The sequence below is a fragment of the Lepisosteus platostomus genome, chromosome 2 (assembly GCF_059453375.1).
Source record: "Lepisosteus platostomus isolate fLepPlt1 chromosome 2, fLepPlt1.hap1, whole genome shotgun sequence".
NCBI lineage: Eukaryota > Metazoa > Chordata > Actinopteri > Semionotiformes > Lepisosteidae > Lepisosteus > Lepisosteus platostomus.
Genome location: NC_142612.1, coordinates 18,948,696 through 18,971,633, shown reverse-complemented (window position 1 = coordinate 18,971,633; position 22,938 = coordinate 18,948,696). Strand labels below are relative to the sequence as shown.

General features: G+C 40.4%; 1 protein-coding gene across 2 annotated transcripts; it reads right to left on the bottom strand.

The window, feature by feature from the left end:
- Positions 1 to 35: 35 nt before the first annotated feature.
- cog3 (component of oligomeric golgi complex 3) lies at positions 36 to 22,938 on the bottom strand. Of its 2 annotated transcripts, none has more exons than XM_088602835.1 (23): positions 22,690 to 22,938; positions 21,728 to 21,874; positions 21,270 to 21,331; positions 20,593 to 20,758; positions 19,694 to 19,768; positions 19,200 to 19,292; positions 18,486 to 18,611; positions 17,984 to 18,064; positions 17,377 to 17,420; positions 15,978 to 16,104; positions 15,347 to 15,438; positions 14,109 to 14,248; positions 13,516 to 13,676; positions 13,151 to 13,259; positions 12,885 to 13,009; positions 12,637 to 12,726; positions 9,621 to 9,741; positions 8,721 to 8,809; positions 7,274 to 7,408; positions 6,848 to 6,923; positions 6,317 to 6,444; positions 5,962 to 6,060; positions 36 to 5,236 (listed from the first exon to the last, which is right to left on the bottom strand). In XM_088602835.1, exons 1-23 carry the CDS (start codon positions 22,864 to 22,866, stop codon positions 5,207 to 5,209), a joined length of 2,493 nt encoding a protein of 830 aa, XP_088458961.1. In that variant the 5' UTR covers positions 22,867 to 22,938; the 3' UTR covers positions 36 to 5,206. The 2 variants fall into 2 exon arrangements, with proteins under 2 accessions (XP_088458961.1, XP_088458970.1); XM_088602844.1 differs by having other exon boundaries at positions 21,728 to 21,980; positions 22,690 to 22,824.

Genomic DNA, 22,938 nt, shown 5'->3' with positions numbered 1-22,938 from the left:
CCCTGCTACCCTAATACAAGGAGTCAAGCAGTAGACAGGGGAGAAAAAAAAACCTTTATTTGAAGGTGATCAGAATCAGCATTCTTCATAGATAAATACAGTATTTCCATTTTATGTACACTGCTTTACATTTTGTGTTTATAAAAATGTTACATATTTAAAAGTTAATATAAACCTTATTTTTTTAATTTACCTCTTCAATCATTTCTGAAGGATAAGGAACACCCAATGCAATCCCTTGCCATTCATAGAAATATTTCTCCTTGAAATCAGCAAATTAGACCAGACAACTGCTGTGTGTGACCAGACGAAGGACAACTGTGACAGACAGAATCACAGTCCAATATTACTTATTTGCAACTTTAGCTCTAATCTTTAATCTTTAAAAAATATACAGTTATTTTACAAGTATACAGCAAACCAGTTGTCATGGAGTGTTGCACACACAGAGAAGACTTATTTTACATCGTTGACCAATGATTTAGTTACAAATCCTAACACTAGAAGATGAAACAATCAGTTCCAGCACAAGCTTTGTACAATACAGTAATGTAATTTCATACCAAAGTCTCTGCCCACTAATGATCATAGTTTAGCTATGTTTTCATCTTTGCCTATTATACCCATCTCAGAACAAGGTAAAGGGTCTTGTCCCAGTAAAGACGCAATAAAACTGACTTAAATAAAGCAGGGATGGAATGATAAGAGTATGAAAATATTTGAGGGTCAAAAAGAGAGAGCATCTCAGTGGGCTCTAATACTGCATCTGGGGACGGAAAGTACTTGTGAGTCTTAATTTTTACAGAACCAAGACGCTCTCCCACAGAGCCCGAGGTACTGTTTGGATCAGTGTGGCCATGCCTGAAAGCTGTCTCTGAGATCACCACTTACCACAGGTGGAAAACACAGCTAGCACAATAGGCCAATAGAACTCTAGGAGTAAAAGGTGAAACTTTGGATAATGGGGGAAGGACAGATAATCCACCAGATGGGCTGGACCCTGGGCAGCACAGCACAATGTTCCAGACAGCTCAAAGAACACAGCCAACGGAGACACACCACACTGCTTTTTTAGAGATCTCAGTTCAGGAAAAGATGTGATATGTCATGAATAGAGATATCCATTTAGCTTTTGTATTTTGTAAAATAATATTATGAAAGCTGTATTTCGAAAGCATCTAAGATGCTTCTCACTACCCCTATCAAGCAAGACTCTAGTATAGAGGTTTAAAACTTGGGTTTAGAGGATTAACATAAGTTATGTTATGTTAACCGCTTATCCAGAGAGGAACGTTTTTTATGCAATAATAAATCTGCACAACATCTTTAATTTGGTGGAAAAATAATGCATTCCTAAATACAACCATGAACGTCTGCTTTTAGAAAATCTATACATTACAAAGCTGTACAAAAAAAAACAGAGGCAATTTGTCCTACAAACAAAAGACAGAGCACAGAAGAAGTACTAAATTATTTTGTTTCCTCTTCTCACATCTGGACTGAAATCATACTATGTATACCAAAGACTTAATATTCCAATAGAGAAGAATAAAAATAACTAAACTAAAAATACCCACTGTTATTAATCAAAGCAAACGTCGCGTACCCCTGCAATCCACCAGCCACTCTTACTTGATGACCTTTTCGAAAGGAACAGCAATGCCTCCACATAATGAATGTGGGTCAATACATTCAGAAAACACTGTACAAAATTTCTGGCAACAATCTCTCCGTATCACTTTAGGGTATAGTTCAACCTTTACTTTCACTCTCTCTCATCAGCCAACATCACACCAGACATCCACAATGACAGGGGTCCCCAGTTCTGGCTGTGGAGGGCCAGTGTGACTGCAGGCTTTCTGTAGAAAGTAAAGCCGAGAAAAGTAAAGCTGTTCCAATTAAGGCAACAGCTAGATGAGTGAGGTCATTAGGAGCTGGAATGAAGACCTACCTGCAGACACACTGGCCCACCGGTATCAGGACTCCACACCACTGCTCAGAATCTGCAACCCAACAGGCGAATTAAGTATCCTTACATCAGCAACGGCTTCAGACCACCACAACACTATTAAATTGGACCAATTAACCCTGAGCCCAGCTAACTGAATTCTCTGTCTGAGGTCTTGTCTTTTAGAAATTTAAAGAGATCAATACGACCTGCTGGACCACCTTTAGTGCACAATATCACATCTATGGTTAAAATTCCCTTTCTGTTCTTCTTGTTTGGTATATTCATCAGGAACCCAGTCAATGGCTGCCATGATCTCACCTGCCTATCTTGTCCCAGTCTAAAGATGTCCTCAAACTATGAGAGACAAGAAACTGTTTTTGTTCAGAATCTGATTCCTAAGCTGACAGGATGAAGGAACTGAACTTTTTCGAACCTTTATCATCTTGAATAGAGAAAAAATAAAAGGGAACTGTTATTCAGAATCCCCAAAGGTTGTGACAAAGTCTACTCGGCAGATGTCTTCAGAACGAAGACTGAAGCATGAACCAAAAGGACATAAGTAGAAACTATGTAGAAGTGCACTGAAAACTGGGACCAGTAGGCACTTCTTTACCTAAACAGCTGAGGAAGTCTGTGACAAGCTACTCAGCCATTTTGCTGAAGCCAATACCATGGGTTCCTTCAAGAAAAAGAATTTGGATGACATCCTTGAATCCATTAACTACTAACTACTGAATAGGCTACTGCATGTGGGCTAGATCCTATGTTTCTTAAGAAGTCATGTTCCTCAGTGTACTCAGTGTAATGTTCTAAAGCAATCTTTCAAATGAGTTGTGAAACAAAGGGCCATCTGAACAGCCTGTTCTATGATCATTTGACTCAGCCTCATTAGATGACAGGATCTCAAATGCCACTCTGAAGTTAAGATCTAGTGATGTTAAAGTATCAGTTTCATCTTCCTGGGGTCTCTACCTCTGTCCAACTGCACAGCTCTAGTTCAACAAGGGCACAACTTTGCATAAAAACACTGATAAAGAAATAACACCCCAAGACCTGTACATGCTTCCCACTTCCTCGTGAATCCTCCAAATTCTGAATCAACGCTGAAACTAATGTTTTTTGAGGCTCTTGTTATTATTTTACTGAAGAACAGAAAATAAAACTGTATGGTTCAAGTAGGGAAAAGGATATTTCTTCGTAGAAGTGAATGGAAAGCCTTCATGCTCGATTTGTACAGATAGCTGTAGCCAAAGATCTATAGTACATTTGTAGATGTTTGGTGTTTTGTATGGCTGATATCTGGCAAATAGTGTCCTGCTTTTTTATGTTTATTTTCCACCACAGAACGTCCCTTGAACCCTGACTTTTGCCTGTTTCCCAAGTATAAAGACTAAAACTCTACTAATTACAAGAGATGAGAGGTTTCAAACTTATCACAGGCGCTGGGTTATCATTCCCGTATGTCAGTACTGTAGTTTACCAGTTGATATACATATAAGCATCACATCTTGGCTTGTGAAGATATCATGTGTTTCTCAAGAGTAACACATCCCCCCTTTACTCTTTTACTCATGATTCTTTCCCAAGGTCTAGAAAATCATCCAATATTATTCACTGTTCCTACCTTAAGACTACTGGATTGTCAAAATATGAACACTGTTGCATGTTTATGATAATTAACCTATTTAACTTAATATAGTAGTTAGTACAAAATATAAAAATGTAAAAAAGTAAACTTTTGAAAACATGGATAACAGGTGACTATAGGCAACACAACCACTTGTCCTTTTCAGCTATTTCCACACTTCTTACAGCCAGAGGAATGGCTTTCCTCAATTTCTGTGCCTCAGAAGCAATATGTTTTGCTGAAATTATGTTAAAAAATAAGGAGTATGTTCAATAATAAAAATCCCTAATAAATGAGAGCTGTCAAAAGGGAAGCATCTTCAGTTGAAAAAATATGACCCCATAGACTGAGAAAACAAGTATTAAAAATACATGCTTCATTGTAGCAGAAATTCAATTACATCGGGATTTCTGATAGCTTGGGGTGGATGTGTTCTCCAGTTCTTGAACGAAATATCTTGACACTTTTTTTCTCAGGATAACAGAGCAAACAATCACAGTTATGATATTTTAAATATGGATAATTATGATTCAAACATTCCCATATGTAGAGGGTAGTAGTAAGTTTTGCAAAATTGTCATCCAGTGAAGACACAACGACTGTTAAATGCATTTTAAAGGGAGGTATTTCACTGTAAAATAAACACCAAAATTGCAGGACACTACAAATAAAAATATTATCTATTGCTTGTGCCTAGTATCTTGATAATTTGTTATATACAATCATCCTGTAGTACATTTAAATAAATGTCACAACAAATAAGTTTGACCACCCTACCATAAATGAGTCTCTTTCAGTAATGTTACCTTTGACAAAGGAAACCCTCTGAATTTTACTCCTAAAGTACAAAACAAAACCGATATGCATATTGCTACCAGTTACTTGAGAGTACTAGAAGAAAATTTTGTGATTCTAAGTGATTATGCCATTTCACCTCAGCTTTCTGCTAGAAAACCAACCCTCCTGGGCCCTATGTGATTACCGACAAATTTCTACTTCCTGAATTCATACAAGTGCAGGATATATATTTATTGAAAAACCTGCTTCTGCCAATATCGTCTTCAGAAAAGCACATAAAAGAAGGTGATCAGGTATTTTCTTCAGATGTTAGTTAAATAAGAGTAACCACACCACTCCAACAAATATACAGGTACAACTGTGGCTGCAAGCTTATCAAATTATGTCAGGAAAAAAATACTTGGTAACAGAAAATGGTGCCAAATCAAACTAAGGGGAAGAGGTGCCATTTACATGTCAATAATCACCCAGCTTCACAGAGAAGCTCACCTATAACAATCACTTTCTCCCTGTTTCTCGTATTATAACCTGTTTTTTCAATGTCTAAGAACTTTTAAAAAAACTGAAAAAACACAAAATGCGTAAGAAATGTTGGCAAACCCAGCGTTCTCCGTTGTCAGCATAACATCATCTTTGGTTTAACTACTGTGCAACATGTCCCAAGGAACAACACATTCTCACAAGTCCGGGAAAAAAAACCTGCAGCTCGAGTTCTTTGAATGAATCTGCAAGAAGAGGTGGCGAACGTGGAAAACCCGACACCTGCATCCCGACAGCACCTCCAGAGTTAAGGCCAGTGGCTGCCTCTTCAAGACTTTCGCGGTTGGTTATTATTTGTTTACCGACAGCAGCAAATTGATCTGCAACAGAAAACAGAGCTTCAGATCTGGCGCACTGCTCCCTGAGGCTGTTCAGCACCATTCAAATCATGTGTCAAAATTAGCATCGCTCAAGTACAATTAACACACAGTACACCAGACAAATCGTTATATTTTGTAAATGTTGTCTAAATACATTTTGTTGCCATCAAAACACGAGATAAAGCATAGCTTGTTTCAAACTTCTGCTGACTTCTCTTCTGACATGTGCTTTGGGGTTTATGGATTCCACATGTTTTCTACACACACACACATACAACAGAAAAGTAAGGGCAAAACTTTGGAGTATAACAGATTTTAAAATAATTGGTTTTTCAGCTGAGAAGGTGAGATTGAAGAATCAAAACCTACAGTTTATTTTATAGGGAGGGTAACCCATTCCTATCCTATTTTTACAATCCTTGAATCCAAAGCAGAACAGTGAGTTCACATTGTTACAAAAAAGTATCATCACTGCAGCACTGGACTAAGACAGCTTCATTAATTCACACTCAAGACTTCCAAAACATTCTTAACAGGTCCACTGTTGTTGCCACTGATGTCCTACGATGTCGCTGTCCTTTCCTAACGTCCTGTCGTTCTGGGTGGTGGAGGGGGTCTGTCCTAATATTTGGTGTATGGGAACCTCATCATCTGGGAATTTAAAGTCTCCTCCTTACTCGATGCCCAATATTCAAAATGCTAGCAAACTGCATTATAATTAGTACCTGCTCCATAGAGGGACAGGCAATGATCTGCAGATCCTCCCCGCTGTATTCCTCTTGGAGAACTGTGTGGAGCTTCTGGAACACTTGTTGAATATTGTTCTACAAATGACAAAACACCAACAACAATGTCAGGCTCTGAGATTTTTTCTTGTGTTGAAATGGACCCGGTCCAAGTACAAAACCGAATATGAGAATACAAACAAGTTCAAAGGTGCCATCTGGAGCTCTATTGCGTTTTGACACAACCATCATACTTTATAACCATTTTAATACACAGCTGAGTTATCTGCCCCAGTAAGCATTCCAGGTGGACTGACGCTTAATTCACTGAGACCCCTCACTCTGGGTTACTCACCCGGACTGGCTTGAAAAGGATGAACTCTGTGTCTCTGTTGGCCAGGTACAAAGACATGCTTTGCGAGGTTGTTGGTAGTTTCGTTTTCATGGTTCTGTATGTGGCCGTCAAAAGCTCATTGATCTTGGCTGTGAAAGAAAGAAAGGCCCAGGAGCAACATGAGCAGCGTAAACAAGCTTTACAGCTTAAGTTTACAGCGTCAATTAGCAATTCCAGGTTATGGATTATGCAACATGCCAACGTCTTTGTAACACTGGCGTTTCTTGCAAAAAGACAAAAAAGCCCTATTTTGACTACTTGACAGGAGGAGGGATTTGGACACATTTGATTTAGGCTTCTGATGTTTCATCCTCTAGAATGTAGTTTGTGCCAGCACCCTTGATGTCCTCTCTTGCAACAAAATTTATGATGTAATGCTTTAGTTTCATCATCAGTGGCGGATTAACAGGAATCGGACTTCGCATCAAATGTTTTAACAGACATGTTTACAAGCCTTATTCCCTCCTGTTTGTGAGCAAGCGGTGGTCTCACCAGGCTGCGCCCATGGCTGCTGAGGAAGATTATAGCTTGGGCCCCCTTGGTTGGCCATTGTCTTCAGTGCTGTCACCTGAAAAACAGCACACTGGTAAACAGACTACATACTAATGTAATGCTCCATCAAATTCAGATGCGGCTTCTACAGAGAAGCATACATCCAAAACCTGTACAAACAGTTGCAGAAAGCAACACGTGCTGTACAATGTGTCTGCCCACATGAAGAGGCTTGTTTAAGGTCATCGCACTCAGAAGCTGACTATAATAATTCTGAGTTAAAACTTAGAAAGTGTGGTTCTGCTGCATTAAATCAGCAAACCTGCTAAGGTAAAAGGTATTACAGTATAACTGCATCTGCACAACATTCTTAAACACTTGTAACATATAAAGAGTGATTTATTTTTCTTCTCCGACTTTCCTCACCTTGGTTAGAAATTCCTCCAAGTTTCCCACAAAAAGCCTGGTCTGCTGCTGGATAAACTGTTCGCAGCTGGATTTCAGATGGCGATCGACATCTTTCTTGGAGTCTATATAATGCTCTTTTATCTCGGGCGTTCCCTGTAGCAGAGATAATAGTCTACAGCTATAAAACGCCTATGCAAACTCTGTACAACAACTTAAATGTCAAAAATTTTATACCATAACCAAGAGAGGCCAGAATAATCGTAGAGACATTATGGATCTATATAAAGGAAGACGGACAGGTTAATTTATGCTGAAAAGCAAGAAGAAAAAACGTTTCATCTGTGGAATCATCTTTGTGTGCGAGTATACCCGCTTCATACCTATGAAGGTTCCACAGCTGAACTGTTGTGTTTTATCTATCCTTCTAATTTTTAGCATGGAAAAACCTCTTCATATTCCTTTTCAAGCTGCACTTACTCAGCTACTCATTCTGACACTATACGCATATATTGGGACTATTCCTCTGGATCTTGGGTCTTGGGTCTTGGGTGTGAGCTCCAGCTGCACACACTGCTGGTGTACCTTCAAATGAGGTACTTTACCCCAGTTGGTCACCCAGCTCTACCAGTGTGGACCAGAATTACTGGGTGGGGGTGGTCATCCCTGTGATGGACAGCTGTCCCACCCAGGGGAGGGGAGTCCTGTGCTCAGAAACCAGGATGAGCTCTGGCCTGATGAGCTGCTATGACCCTGGTACACATTTATAACTACGTTAACACTAAAAGACACTGAAAAAGCAACAAGTGCTTCAAATGCTGTTCTCACTTTTGTGTTTTTGAAGCCTCTCAGTATGTATTTGACAAGCAGCATTGCTGCCTTTTAGCCTGATCTAAGAAGCTAGGCAGGGCAGAGCCCCGTCAGTGACAGGCTGGGAGACCCCCAGGGAAATCCAGGAGATGAAAGTGGTACAATTCCCTCTGAGCCACAGCTTCCTAAACAACGTCCCAATACAAAGGCAGAAACACTGAGTTCTTATGTTAGACAGGGATCCTAATTATTTCTGGTTGTTGGCAAGTCCAGGGGTACTAATTCCAGTGTCCTGGCTAAATTCCACTCTGGGTGTGCACAGTCTGGCCTCGCTTGCTTCACCCTGTTTGTGTCAGTGGTTAATGAATCGGGCCCACTCTGATATGTAAAGTGGTAAATGAATGCAAGGAGTGATCGTTATTATATACATGCACATATGAACAGGTAACGGGTTTATTCCATGCTGAAAAGAAAAGAAAGGAAACACAACGTTTTGGCCGTGGAGCCTTCTTCAGTTGTGTTTCTTTTATTTTCTTTTCAGCATGGAATATACCCGTTACCTGTTCCTTTGCAGCCTACGCATGCTGACGCAGCTCCCTACTCGAACTACATGCACATATGTAATCCAGATCACAAAACACACTGAATCACTCTTTACCTCAAGCAGAAACTGAAGGATAGCATTGTGACTGTTCAGTCGAAAAAACTTAGGAACTGTCCTAGGATTAAAAATTTTAAAAGCAGCATCTGAAAGAAAAACAAGAGCAAATAAAAGCCAGAGTAAAAAAATATAACATCTTACCCGTCCATATTAAAAGGGGTGGGGGCTCCCTCTACTGGATATAGTCTAATACTGCATGTCAATAAACCATCTTGTTCTTTGTACTCATCCACAACTGGAATACAGCTGCATTGCGTGTTTCTAAGTTTTTTAAAATCAGACTTGATCTTTGCTGTGGCATGATGTTTGCATTCAAATTTCTAATCAGTAAATATGAAAATATTTAAAATAATTAAATGCATGAAAATAGGAGGGTCTTCCTTTTTTTACACAAAGAAAAATTACTTTCAGCCAAGTTGTTGGGAGTTGGCTTCCTTCAAAAAAAGCTGGATAAGATCCTTCAATTAATTAGCTACTAATTAATACCAAATAAGCAACATGAACTGAAAGATCTCTTCTCATTTTTATTTTTTTTGTTCAGTACCTATTGTACATTGTACATATTGTACTTACAGCTTTAATTGTAAAAAAGGGTATTTATTAATTACCAGATCTAATACTGTTACATAAACTACATTGCAATGTAAATGACAGATAATTTACATTTACTGTCCACTGGCACTGACATGAATTAGAATAACAAGCGAGTGAAACTACAGCATCTAATCACTCTACCATGACCAAGAAAGACAGGCAAAACATATATTTAGAAATCTAAAATAAACAAACCAAATTCAGTACCAGTGCTGAAAGGAGTTCTGAGGTAAAGACAATTGAGAAATGACACGGATCATGTTATGAAGCAGGACCTAGCTACCCAGACCCGGCAGTACATACCTTTAGTTTTTTTGAGATCCAGAGAAATTTCCTTAATGGCAAAGTCAGTGTGGAAGGGAGCAATCTGTTCCCTCATGATCAGCAGGTGCTTGATGAGAAACAGCTGGCCATCGATTTGAGTCTGCACAAGAACAGAGAACATAGTAAAACCCATGTTGCATTATTAACACCCATTGCATACTTTGTTTTTAAACAGACTGTGACCTTACAGTGCTGGCATAAGAACAAAAGAAAGGCTGCTGTCCATGAGGGAAAGCTATTTAACCCACCTTTCTCATCTGGTGGTGATAGGAGTCAAGTGAAACGAAAATTTCACCCAGCCATTTCTTGAATGATCCTCCAGTTTGAGACTCAGACACTTGCTTATTAACCCTGTTCCTTACATCTGCAACTCTTTATGTAAACAAGGGCTTCCTATTTTTCATCTCGAATGGATTCTCCTTTAGTTTCCCAGTGCAACCCTATGTACTGGCGTTCCACTGATGAGTATAAATAATTCAGCCCTAGGATAAACCCTATCCATGATCTTTAGGATTCTATATACTGGTTACAAGTTTGATCTCAATCTCATTTGTTCTACATTAAACAGGTCCAACTCCTTTAACACATCTGTATGTAACAATCCACAGAGACCAGGAATATTTCTTGTTGCTCTTATTTGACTTTTAAGGCTATGCTAACCTGTTTATTGTGCGTTCCCCAAAATGGAGCAATTTTTTGGTCCTACTAATGCTTTCCAAATCTTGAACAATACTTCCCCAGTTTGAAATTGAACACTATTTGCTAAATATGCTAGCAAACTTGCTTAAAATACCACACATGAAATATGTACAGCACAGTGTATTTCCTGTTACCAGTGTGGAGCACTTTGCATTTATTGATGTAAAATTTAATTCCCAAAGGGCCTGCCCAGTCCATCTCTTTTTTCACGGTTTCTGTGTTAACAAACTGCTTTACTTTCACATCATCTGTAAATCTAACTAGTTTTCTAAATATACCAGAACATAAATAACTGAAATAGCTCACGAAGGTCAAAGGGCCTAAAAACGATGAACAGCTTAGATCGGACTAATCAGAGACTGTGCCCCATAAAATGCTGTGCGGATTCCTGTTTGTTAAGCAGTTCTTCATCACGGTGCACACACTAACTTGGATTCCTATGGCTTTTCATTTCAAAATTAATTTTTTATAAGGGCCTTTACTAAAAGCTTCTATTTAAAAAAAAACTTTTCAAAGTTCAAAATATATCCTGGCATATGCTTTATCAACTATCCTCATGGCTTAAAGAATTCTAGCTGTCTCTTAAAATGCCACCATTTTGGAAGTATTCTTTGAGTTTATCATCTCACTACTATTCCTGTAACTGTATCAGTAACAGAAGACATGCTGTAATAACTGGCCTGTGGTTTTCCTTTTCAGTTTTGCCCTCTTTTACCAACTAGCTTTACATTTGCAGTGATCTCCACTGTGGGAGCTGATCCCACCCGCACTGCGGGCGGAACAAGGGTGTCAGGGTGTTCAACCGGCATATGACTGGAAAGATATTCAGAGCAGGGAATCCTATCTATTACCCATCCTTCTGTAACCAATTCCACTGGCTGCTTGTTTCAGAAGCTGAGTCACCAGTCAAACTCCTCACTAAGCTACACTGCACCAATTCGCTCTGCCACAATCACTGTATATCACTCTTTGATCGCAGGCCGGGGAAAAGCTCCTGCAGAGACACACACAGGACGTCCCAGAGAGCATTCCCAACTGGCAGGGGTCTGGCTCCACTGGCTGAGACACATCTGATAAACGTCTTACAGCGCTAACCTGAGGCAATGCAACTGACGGCCCTTCAGACCTCAGCCCCCACACACCAGATCTAAAGAGCCCTCATTAACACAGAGGAGCCAGGCAGGCGTCACAAACATGCCTCAGCCTGAGGAGGGAACATACAACCTTCAAAGAGAAAAAAACTCTTTGCCACTCAGTACCTTTTACAGATGTCATAAAGTGAAATTAACTGATGAAGGATTCCCACACGCATTCTACTACCTTGACACATATCTGCTATAAAGCAACATTTGATAAACAAGTGACAAACCTTAAATTAACATTAAATGTAAACCATGAAAATAATCGCATTTCAGGCTTTGATGTACAGAGGTCAAGTTTCAAATTAGATAAAAGAGCTCTCCGTAATACAAATGAAACAAGTTGTATTTTCATTATAATATGCCATACAAATTAATCGGAAATAAAAAATGCTTGAATCTCAACACAATAAGACTGCAGTGCACTCGAATTCCAAAAGGATTCCCCCAGTGGCAGGATAAACTAGGACACTTTGCTCCGCTGACACAGCGGCTGATATCCTGCAACACGAATTGAACAGGAACTGCTCTTGTGGTGAAAGTAAAGGGTTGAACTCTGTCATGTAAACTACCGAAGTACCAAGTGGGCCACTGTATCAGTTAAGTTACCAAAATACAAAGATGTGAAATCGACTAAATTAAATTAAATTAAATACAACACAGACCAGTAAATAATGTTCAAATTAAAAAAACAAAAACACTCCCATGCAAAAAAACTAATCTCTGCAAATTCAGGATACTTTCTCAAACCATTCAGTGGATTAAGGAGAAAACGAGTAGGAGACTACCCACTGCACATGGACGTTATTCTGATTTAATGTGGCATAAATAACCAGATTCAGTATTTCCAGTAAAAGATATGCATTCTTCAGGGTAGTATGAAAAGATGAAGTACATGCTATGGCAGAGATCAACCAAAAGCTGCAGCATTTTCCCTGAAGCCTGAATTCCTGCATAACCCTCAAGTCAGAAAAATCAACAAACACAATCGAACTCCCAGCTCAAACCTGTGGGTAGGTGAATACTCCATGGGTACTGACTCAGCGGTTTGTAAAATTATTATTCCCAGGTGAGGAGTGAACTAGAATTTAAATACCTAGGGAACTTAATCACAGGATCATGACCGAGGCATCATCTTCATTACAGTAACCACTCACCTTGTTCTTAGTGATGGCATCTGTGGCTTTCAGTAGCGACTGGATACATGAAGACAAGGCCTCTTGTGATAAGCCTTGAAAAACTGCTCTCTAGAAGGAGAAAACAATCACATCAATGCAACCTCACTGACCGCGGCTTGTCAGCCGTCCGACAAAACAGTCCATCCACCTCTTCACTTCCACCCTCACAGTGGGAGAGGTGTTCGATTTCTGCCTCCAGACAGGTTTGCTGAAGGGCGACATCTTACATCAATACACCTGTACAGCTTGGACAGGCACACCAAGGTCCTCCTCAGGGTGGGGTACCACATGCCGTGCAAGTCCGCCGGAGAGATGGAGGCGTGCAGCCGAGCTCCGGGAGCTTCTCCAGTACCTGTGGTCGCAGAGAGGGCAAGCCGTCACACGCCAGCTCAGGAGGAGAGCTCTCCTCCTCAGGGAGCCAACAAACCTAATGATGGCCGCTGTACAGGCCAACCGGAGGAGGTTCCCCATGGGCCTCTTTCATCCGTTTCACCTGATTTGATGACATTTTTAGAGTCCGCGTCTTCTAGCTGGACATCTGAAAATGAAGAATCCAAGGAAAGCTGTTTCTTCTGCTCTTCCTTTAAGCTCTGGGCGATTTTCTGAGCAAAATGGGGAAAAAAAAAGGGGCAAAACCCAAGTCAGGTATTTGAAATCAGAGGGGGGGGGGATCCTTTCACAAACATAGGCATTTTCAAAGTAGGCAAACTCTATATTAGCTTACGGAATATTGCCTGAAGACCACTAATCACGCCAATCGAAAGGATTTTGGCCTGAAACTACAACACCTGAAATCCCAGATCATTTGGGTCTGTTCACTGGGATGTGAACTCGAGGGAATGGCAGTATTTTCCGCACCTCCATCATTTCCAGCTTATCAGGGTATGCCAGGTCTCCCGGGGCAGGGTTATACCCAATGATGTCAGTCTGGATGTAGATGTGGGTTCTGTACACAAGTCGCTCTTGAACGTCCTCCAACATCTGCTTAACCACAGCTTCGAAGGCTCCCAGCTGTTGCACTGAAAGGACAAATTCCACACAAAGTCACAGAGGCGCATGCTACTCTTAAAGGCTCTTCTTTAAGATATAGAGATTGCAAGAACACAATCAGAATTAGCCACATTAGTGAATAAGTGCAAACAGTGCCCTGCACGGTTTCCTGAAGAGGCCGAATATACAGAACACGTACTACAAGCCCTACAAGTACCACAAGATTTTGCAAACACAGACTAACGTAATTGAACTGGAATTAACTTCGTGAACTTAGTGAACTTCCTGTTCCACTGCAGGAGTAGTTTTGCATAGTACAGCAGCCTGCACTGACTGATGAAAAAAAACACTGACAATCATCCTTGATTGTGCAAAAAGGCTGAGCTGCCTTTAAAAAACAAGCAGGATAAATTTCCCCCGTGAAGAGAAACGGGTCGCACAGCCTTCTGATCTGATCTTACTGTTGTTCTGAACATGGTCCTCCAGCATCTCATTCTTGAGGATCCCACAGAGCTCTGACAGGGTCTCCAGATGGATGACGTGGATGATGAGCGGCCTTAAGACGTCGTACAGCGACAGGCACAGCCTCTCCAGCAGTTCACTGTGAAAGGAACAGCTCAGAGTGACAGTGCGAACCCTGCCTACCTCACCAAGGAGATCGTGGAAGATACAGGAAGAGATCGTACAAAAGTAAACTGCAAGACCCATGTAACATCCCAGAACAAGTTCAGCAATACCTCGCCCAATGCGGTTTCTATAAGAGCTAATGCTCCATAGTGCCCTTTGTTCTAGTAATTACTGTACTTTAAAAATATAAAACCTTCATGAAATATAAAAGCAGAATGTCTGCGACATGCATATTGACTAGATGGAATTACTATAGCAAAGTAGCGTGCTACTTTTTTGTGCTAAACAACAACAAAAAAATCCAGCTCTCATCCAAAAGGTATGAGTGTGGCATAACACTCATGTTTAATGCGCAATACAGCCTCATGCCAGCTGTAAACGTTCTGTGTCTCTGTGTGTGCACAACTTTACCATGGTCTCGCCTGTTTTTGCATATTAATATTCATGAGAGCCACAGCCTGACCCAGCTGGCTAATGTAGCTCCTCCCCTCAGTCTCCGCCAAGCTGGAGGAGTGAAGGCAGACAGTGGTTAATCCAAGCGAGCTCAGACCTGTATGTATGAATACATGGCCAATTCTGTTGTTAAAAAAACTCTGTTCTTCATAAAATGGACCTACATCTTTGATAAAAACACCAGCAACTGTGCTCATGGGAACACACCCCTATTAAACACATGATACATCTGCCTCTATTAGCACACATTCCCACAGTGCTCCTTTCTCTGAACACATCTTCAGTGCTAAGTGAGATACTGCTGTGCTGGATTACACTAAACATTTAGATATACTGCATGACTTTCACCTCACAGAAAACAACTTAAATCCAAGTGAAATGTAAAAAGCTAAGAATTCCAAGAACGGTCATTTGTAACCTCTCTCCTGGATTAGAGTACAAGTAGTGCGGTGGTCAGGGCTCTGGAGAGCCACCAAAAATTCATATTTATAAATACTGGATTATCTTGGCACTACACTTTGTAGATATGAACTACAGTACATTACCTTTTTAACTGCTAAAATGGGTTTTGCAGGAAGACACAAAAACTGCGCTAACGATCCACAACAGGTATACTTACTCTAGCTTGACTGTTGGCTTAGAGAAGAACTCGTTGTAGAGCTGGTGCTCGTCCTGACACACGTGGACCATGAAGGCACAACCACTGCGCACCTGAATAGCGACAGATGGACGTTAGAGGTTTATTTTTCTCTACTTGATTGACCCTAGTCACAGCTACCCCAGAAACATTGCACCACTCATTCCAAATCCACATGGCTTGCTGGATATCCCCAATTAATCCGTATGACACTCTGGTTATTTATCCACTGTTATGTTGCTTGTGTTTCTTATCCAGGCAGTGAAGGAAAGGATATACGATGAGGTCAGAGGATGACAAGGTTTCTAATCAACATGCATTCAGTCCTAATCCATTCCGTCCTTAAACAATCACTCAATTTCTCCAGCCAGGCAATCAGATAATGAACAAACCAGCAAGAGGGCGTCAAGACCAAGAAGAAGTTAAGGAAAATCTGAACGAAAACCACCACAGCGAACATGAGTCTACAATATATACTGTACTACCTGGTGCAATGTATTTGAAACCCAGCAATGAAGCACCAGATACTGAAGTAGATGGCATGATGAAACTGTAGCAGAGGAACTCAGACAGTGGGAACCATATAAGCCAATGTAAGAGTGAAGGCTCGTACCAGTGCACAGTGGTCCTTGTTATTCTGGCTGGTCAGGTCTGTAATGGTGGACGTTATGCTGGGACTGAGTAACTGCTCTCTCTGATCTAGGTAACACTGGTGAATTTCTCCTAATAGCTGCTGATACCTGAAAATAAAAAAAAGGAAATAGAGGTGATTTATCCAGATGCCTCTGTTCCATTGTTGTCTTTTCCAAGAAAAGTGTAGCAGAAACAAAAGTGTCTTTTGCAATGGCTCGGTAATATACTGTACATCTTGAAAAGAAAAGGAACCCAATACCATGTAACATTGGATGCCGCATCAGGAAACATGTGCTGATTGATAGATGTACCAAAATGTAAAAAAAACACAGTTACCACAACCATAGTTATCTTTGTTTTATTTTTATTAAGAGGAACGAGTAAGCCCAATCTCAAATACAAGTACAAACCCCATCTTGCAGGGTCAACAGTCTTAATTGGCGATATGGCCAGCAGCCATATCACCCTGCAACTCACAACTGGCAACCTACTGAAGCTCAGCAGGTGTGAGCCTGGTCAGTACCTGGATGGGAGACCTCCTGGGAAAAACTAAGGTTGCTGTTGGAAGAGGTGTTAGTGGGGCCAGCAGGGGGTGCTCACCCTGTGGTCCATGTGGGTCCTAATGCCCCAGTATAGTGACGGGGACACTATACTGTAAACAGGCGCCGTCCTTCGGATGAGACGTAAAACCGAGGTCCCAACTCTCTGTGGTCATTAAAAATCCCAGGGTGTTTCTCGAAAAGACTAGGGGTGTAACCCCGGTGTCCTGGCCACATTTCCCATTGGCCCTTACCAATCATGGCCTCCCAATAATCCCCATTTATGAATTGGCTTCATTACTCTGTTCTCCTCCCCACTGATAGCTGACGTGTGGAGTGCGTTCTGGCGCACTATGGCTGCCGTCGCATCATCCAGGTGGATGTTGCACATTGGTGGTGGTGGAGGGGAGTCCCCATTACCTGTAAAGTGCTTTGAGTGGAGTGTCCAGAAAAGCGCTATATAAGTGTAAGCAATTATTATTATTATTAATATGTTTTCTGTACGTTTTTATCTAGAAATGAGAAAAACTACATGTATCTTAAATATACATATATGTAAAATGTAAAGAATAATAAAGTTCACCAAACTATTAAATTAAATGTTGAATTTTAACCCTGTAAATGTAATAAAATAATGTGTACACCAGGAATTTAAGAATTTAAGAATAGAATCATTTATATACACACATTTTACAATCTTCATTACACAAAAATCACATAAAAATCTACGTTAACTTTGTAAGTGGTTGAGATACACCCACAACTTGCCAAAACATGCAGGCATTCACACAGAAGGGAACACAGCACTAGATCTGTACGACTTACAGACAGGGGACTTACTCAGGTATCTTCTCAGATCTCTGTTCTATCTGCTCTATGAGTGTCTGCAACAGAACAAGAAATTATAAGATGCCAGCAAGAATAACACATTGAAGAAGAGTCAAGGATGTAAGGCTTGAGGAAGTCTTTAAGAATAAAGAAACTTTTAATATAAAAAGGAGGTTTTGCTCAGGAGAAATTGTGAGCTTACATTACATACTGTACATTAAGCATCTGTTCACTAACTTCTGAGAAGCAATTGGCTCTCAACATGACCAGAAAAGTCCTTAGGCTTGCATACAGAAAGCTGACTGACGTTTCAAAAACAACAATACCAAATCCAGAACACCAGCAATGTGTAGCAAACTACAAAATGATTAGTCTGCTACAATACTGAAAGAGAAATTCAGTTTAAATTCCCAGAATAACACATAACCAGTGAGAAGTACAGTTTTCTAAACTCAGTAATACATTGTTACCCCTTCCTCCAAATTATCTCTTGTAATACTCCTATTAGATTCAAATTGTTAAGACTAAAATTATAAAAGCTATGAGACTGGAGTAGAACAGTAAGTGGCTGAATGTAAAGAGAACAAGGTTCACACATCAGAAAAAAAATCATACTTACTCTAACTTTAGGGGCAGATGCTCTGAACTTCACATAATACAATGTAAAAGCATTTTCAGAACTAGGCACACCCGATGGATCCTACAACATATGAAACACTTATGAATTTGTAAATACATAAAGAAGAAAAATAAATTAAATTATAGGTTTAGCCTAATAGAAGCCTTATTTCTTAACTCTGAAAACAAGATATAATGATTAGCATGTTTCCTCCATTTTGCGTTTAAATGCCTTACTCAAAGAAAACAAAAAGAGCTTAATGGTTTTAAAACGTCTTGTTTTAAAGGTCTGTTTAAGGCTTTTCTACAAGCCCAGTAACTACCTGACATTCTGCAAGGAACTGTCTCACACAAAATGGGTACTGGACATAAACCAATCACTGAAAGTGACCAATCTTCATTTTTCTTTCATCAAGCTGTGTGGTTGTTTTAGGAGGGGTCCTGGGTTCTGAAGTCAAACAAAATAATCATAAACCTTCCAAGTCATTTGGCTGCCCCCTTACCCTTTTTGTTAGCTGGGTGGTGAGGTTCTGTAGTGTGTTCACAGTGTGAGTCTTCATTAAATGCATAGCTTTGGAAAGGCATTGTTTAAACTTGGCTAAGTAAACAGGATAGTCTTTAAAATGTGGCTGGAAAATAAAAGTAAATCAGTTAGGTATAGAATATACAGTAACAATCATAAGATAAACACATTACAATTAAACCTTGAAAGACAAATACCAAATCGACTATTACTCAGGAAAGTGTAATCTTTTACATATTTCCTGATTAAAAGTTTTTTTCTCCACTATGCAGGGAAACAGCTTCCAAATGGATTCATATATTTGACAAACTGGAACAAAATACTGATTTAACTAAGAAAATAATGGTGTACATTCATACTTTTCAACATTTATGAATTTAAGTTTTTATGTATGAAAATGTCTATAGTATGAATGTAATAAAGAATTATTGCATGTAGAAATAAATTAATTTGAAAATGCCCTACCCATACATACTATACTACAGTCTTTTCATTTTTTTATTTAGATTAGAAATGTATTTCAAAATGTCCTACTGAATGTACTGTATACATACAGCAGGTTTTCATACTAAATCAGGTTTTAGTTATCGTTCATTAAGGGTATACTTAGGTTTAAAGGCTAATGCAAGTACAGTGTAATCACCTCAGTTCAATACCATTCCTGATTAAAAAAAAGTTTTGAATCACTACTTACATGTGAGGAAACATATTCGATGCAGTCGTCCAGTTTAGAGAGCATCGGTATAAATCCTTCACTATTCACAGACAATGTAGGAGAATTCAACTTCTGTAAACAGGAAAAAAATGTATATATTTTTGCCTTTATAAGAAAATAATCTGTCAAATTTAGAACACTACACTTTTCTAATGTCTTCCAACACAACAATCTTTTTTCTACAGCCATAACAGTGGCAGTTCACTAAATCTTCTTTTATTCAAGACTGTCGTGTTTGGATTTCTAACATGGAATTCATCAAAGAAGAATGAGTACTAATACTGCCTTTGGTGATGAGCCTCTCCAACCTTCCTTTAATTAGATAGAACCCTAACCTATAAAGAAAAAGTAAATCTTTTCTTTTAATACCTTCATTAAACAGCTCAACCAGCTCTTTAACTGTTAAATGTTTTTCATACTCTAACGTACACCATGTAAAAGCTGCAACCTACTGTACCTCAAAAGGAACTTACCGCGTTTATATTTTCTAATTCATTAAAATAAGACAGCTTCTGTTGTATGCTCTGTGCCAGGTCAACCAGTTCTGACTGTTGGAAGACAATAAAACATAAAAGTCAATAATTTATTTTCTTTGTTACTCATCATTCTATACCTTTCCATCATTCTTATGGCAAATAGTAAATGTTGCAGTATTTTGCAAAAAACAATCTGTGTGCTGTTTGTAGTGGACAATCCCCCACAAACTGCAGGGAAATGCATGTTTTTTCAAACTGTAAATCTCTGCTCTTTTAAAGTGAAAACTCCTGCTTCAATTTTGTCTTCACCTACTAGTTGCTTGTCTTCTACAATATGTGGCTAAAGATTCCCAACAGTGATAGTGCGGTCTTCCACGCTACACTATGAACTGCACTGTTGGGAATTGACTCACTCCGAGTAGGCATCCTGAAACAGCTACTTTGTCAACTTTCACACCCTCCATTTCTAACTCCACCCCCCTGACCACTTCTGTCATATCCCTTTCTTTCTAACAAAGTTGGGGACCCACTTTTCTTCCACAACCCCGATTTTAACAAGAGCCTGTGTCTTCACAAAACAGGTTGCTTCCTGCAACGTCAAAACAGAAGTCTCTCTTTCCACTTTTCCCAGGTGGAACAAATCATTTACTTCCAAGGGGATAACCCCCATTGACTGAGATTCCCTCGTTAAAAACAGCCCTGGTTGTTTTTGGTTCCTAGCTGAACAGAGAAAATGAGGTAAGCCACTTCACTGAACACCAGAACTGACTTCTAGAAGCTACCTCTGAGTAACCGCGGCCTACTGAGATCATTTCCTCCAGCTGAGACTAGCAGCCACAATACAGCTGATGTTAAATTTAATTCCTGCATAAAATGTTTGAGCTGCGAGACAATACCTGCTCTTTCAGGAGCTGTTCACAGGCCTCGTGCAGTGTTCCTGTCTTGGTGGATACGAACAGGTACTGCTTCTGCAGAGAGTCCAGGTGCTGCAGGGCAGTGTTCACATCATTCAGGATAGCATCGCACTGGTCCTGAAAACCACTCAGGTGATCTCTGGTCAGTCTGCAGGAAAACAATATAGCATTCAGTGGACCAGTGTCACAGCTTTTATTGTGCAAAACTGCACTCTGGATTCGGAGCACTAAGTCTGAAAGTCTTCAAGTACAGCTAGGATAGCCTTCTGGGTAGCAGTAGTTCAAGTAGGTAGCTGCATCAGCATGCGTAGGCTGCAAAGGAACAAGTAAAGGTTTATTCCATGCTGAAAAGAAAAGAAAAACACCTAAAGAACGCTCCACAACCGAAACGTTGCGTTTGTTTTCCCCTCTTTTCGGCATGGAATAAACCTTTACTTGTTCCTTCTAAAAATGGTCCTCTCTCTTTTTAAGCACTGAGAATGTTCCCCCATGTTTGGTTAACTGGCGTTCAGACAGCATATAAAACAGATGACTCTACATTTCTCAGACAAAACCATCTCCAACTGTGGAACATGCTGCATTTATCAATTAGCAGAGACCTACTTGCCTACCTTCATTTCAGACATTTCCAAAACGCATATTTACTTATTCCCACAAACCTGTTCTTTGCACCTTCATCTTGGTCCACCCGTGTCTGCAACTTGGAAAACCAAGAGAAGAACTGAAAAGCAAAGAGGAAAGAAATAAGTAATATTTTACAAACTCTTAGCAGATCCTAGAAAGCACAAATGATCATGGAATAATCAAATTTCAATTCAATTTTAAACTTCTGTGTTTATTTGTAGGACTCTGTCCTGCTTTCTACATGAGTCATTACATGTTTTGATGGTATTCTGTCACCTAGTAGGAAAGCAAAACAGTGCCAGGGGCTGTTTCAGGCCCTGTTCAAGCCCTGTGATGGCAATTAAACGAAGAAAATGTCATTTTGCCCCCTTGTCAGCTTTGCTGCGTTCCTAGCTAAGAAGATGATACAGTGGAGATTCTCTGGCTTCTTCAAACACTGTTATCAGGACTAAGGATGCCAGCAGTGTCAGAGGCCGTGCGCTCTGGTCAGTACCTGCTGTGCGGTCTCTATCCGCTCATTCTCCATGCCCAGCGACTGGAAGCCCTTGAACAGGACGTCCTCTGTGGAAGCCGGCACCGTCGTGGACAGCGGGGCACAGAGCGAGCGCGACGTCAGGCTGCACAGGTCTTCAATGGGCAACTGGTTCAGGAAACATCCGGCACAAAGCGTTACCCTTTCAGGGTGGGTGCTGAACAGGAAGGTTCACCATCACACTACGTCACTGTGCTGGTTCAAGACAAAATCCCTGGCAACCCAAGTCTGAGTTTAAACGAGTCACACAGTGACACCTTTTACCCTGCCCACCTAAAATTATATACACTCATAGTTCCACAATATAAATCAAAACGACAAACTGAAGAACAGAGAGTAATTTCTGAGATACAGACATACATGCATTTCAGTCCTTTGATATGCTTATGTTATCAATGTACGGACATACATGCATTTCAGTCCTTTGATATGCTTATGTTATCAATGTACGGATGCACTTTTTCCAAGAAAACTTCGGGGACAGAAAAGTGGTCCGCAGACCGAAGGATACAGGCAAACTGAAAGAACGCGTCTAGAGACACTGGTTAGGACCTGACCTCAGACAACACAGGTCATGCTCCTCTTGTAAGTCATGTAAGATCTGTCTTACTAGAAAATCTAACTTCTCAACACATTTTGAAAAACAGCCGAAACATTTAAATGCATTAAATCAGCGCGAATTGTGCAGTAGAGAGCCTCAGAACTGCCCTATCAGTCCAGGATGTGTGCGAGGACACCCTCTACGCACACTACTACGACTCCCCTTCTAGCTCTATAGCACGTCCTCTTTTAACTACAAAAGCCTTCAAATCACTGAAAATCACAACGAACCGCCGTAGATAACTCTTATTTTATTCTGATAAGACACTCCTGAGTATCCAGGGCCACGGTGCCGTTTAATTAGCCACTGTATTGGACCTCACCTCAGAAGGGATTGGGAGATTCTCAGCGGCTGCTCGGACCTCCAGAATGGAATCCGTCTGGCGCTCTGTCAGGGGCGCCATGGGGTCCGATCTGCGGTCCCAGAGAGACAGCTTCTCCCGGGTTTCTTTCTCACTCTGGTCCAAGACAGACACATCCACCGCCGCCATCTCCAACATCAAACGTCAGCACTGACAGGAGATCCTGTTCCGGGGGGCAGGGAGTTCAGAGTCAGACGCCAGCCAATCCAT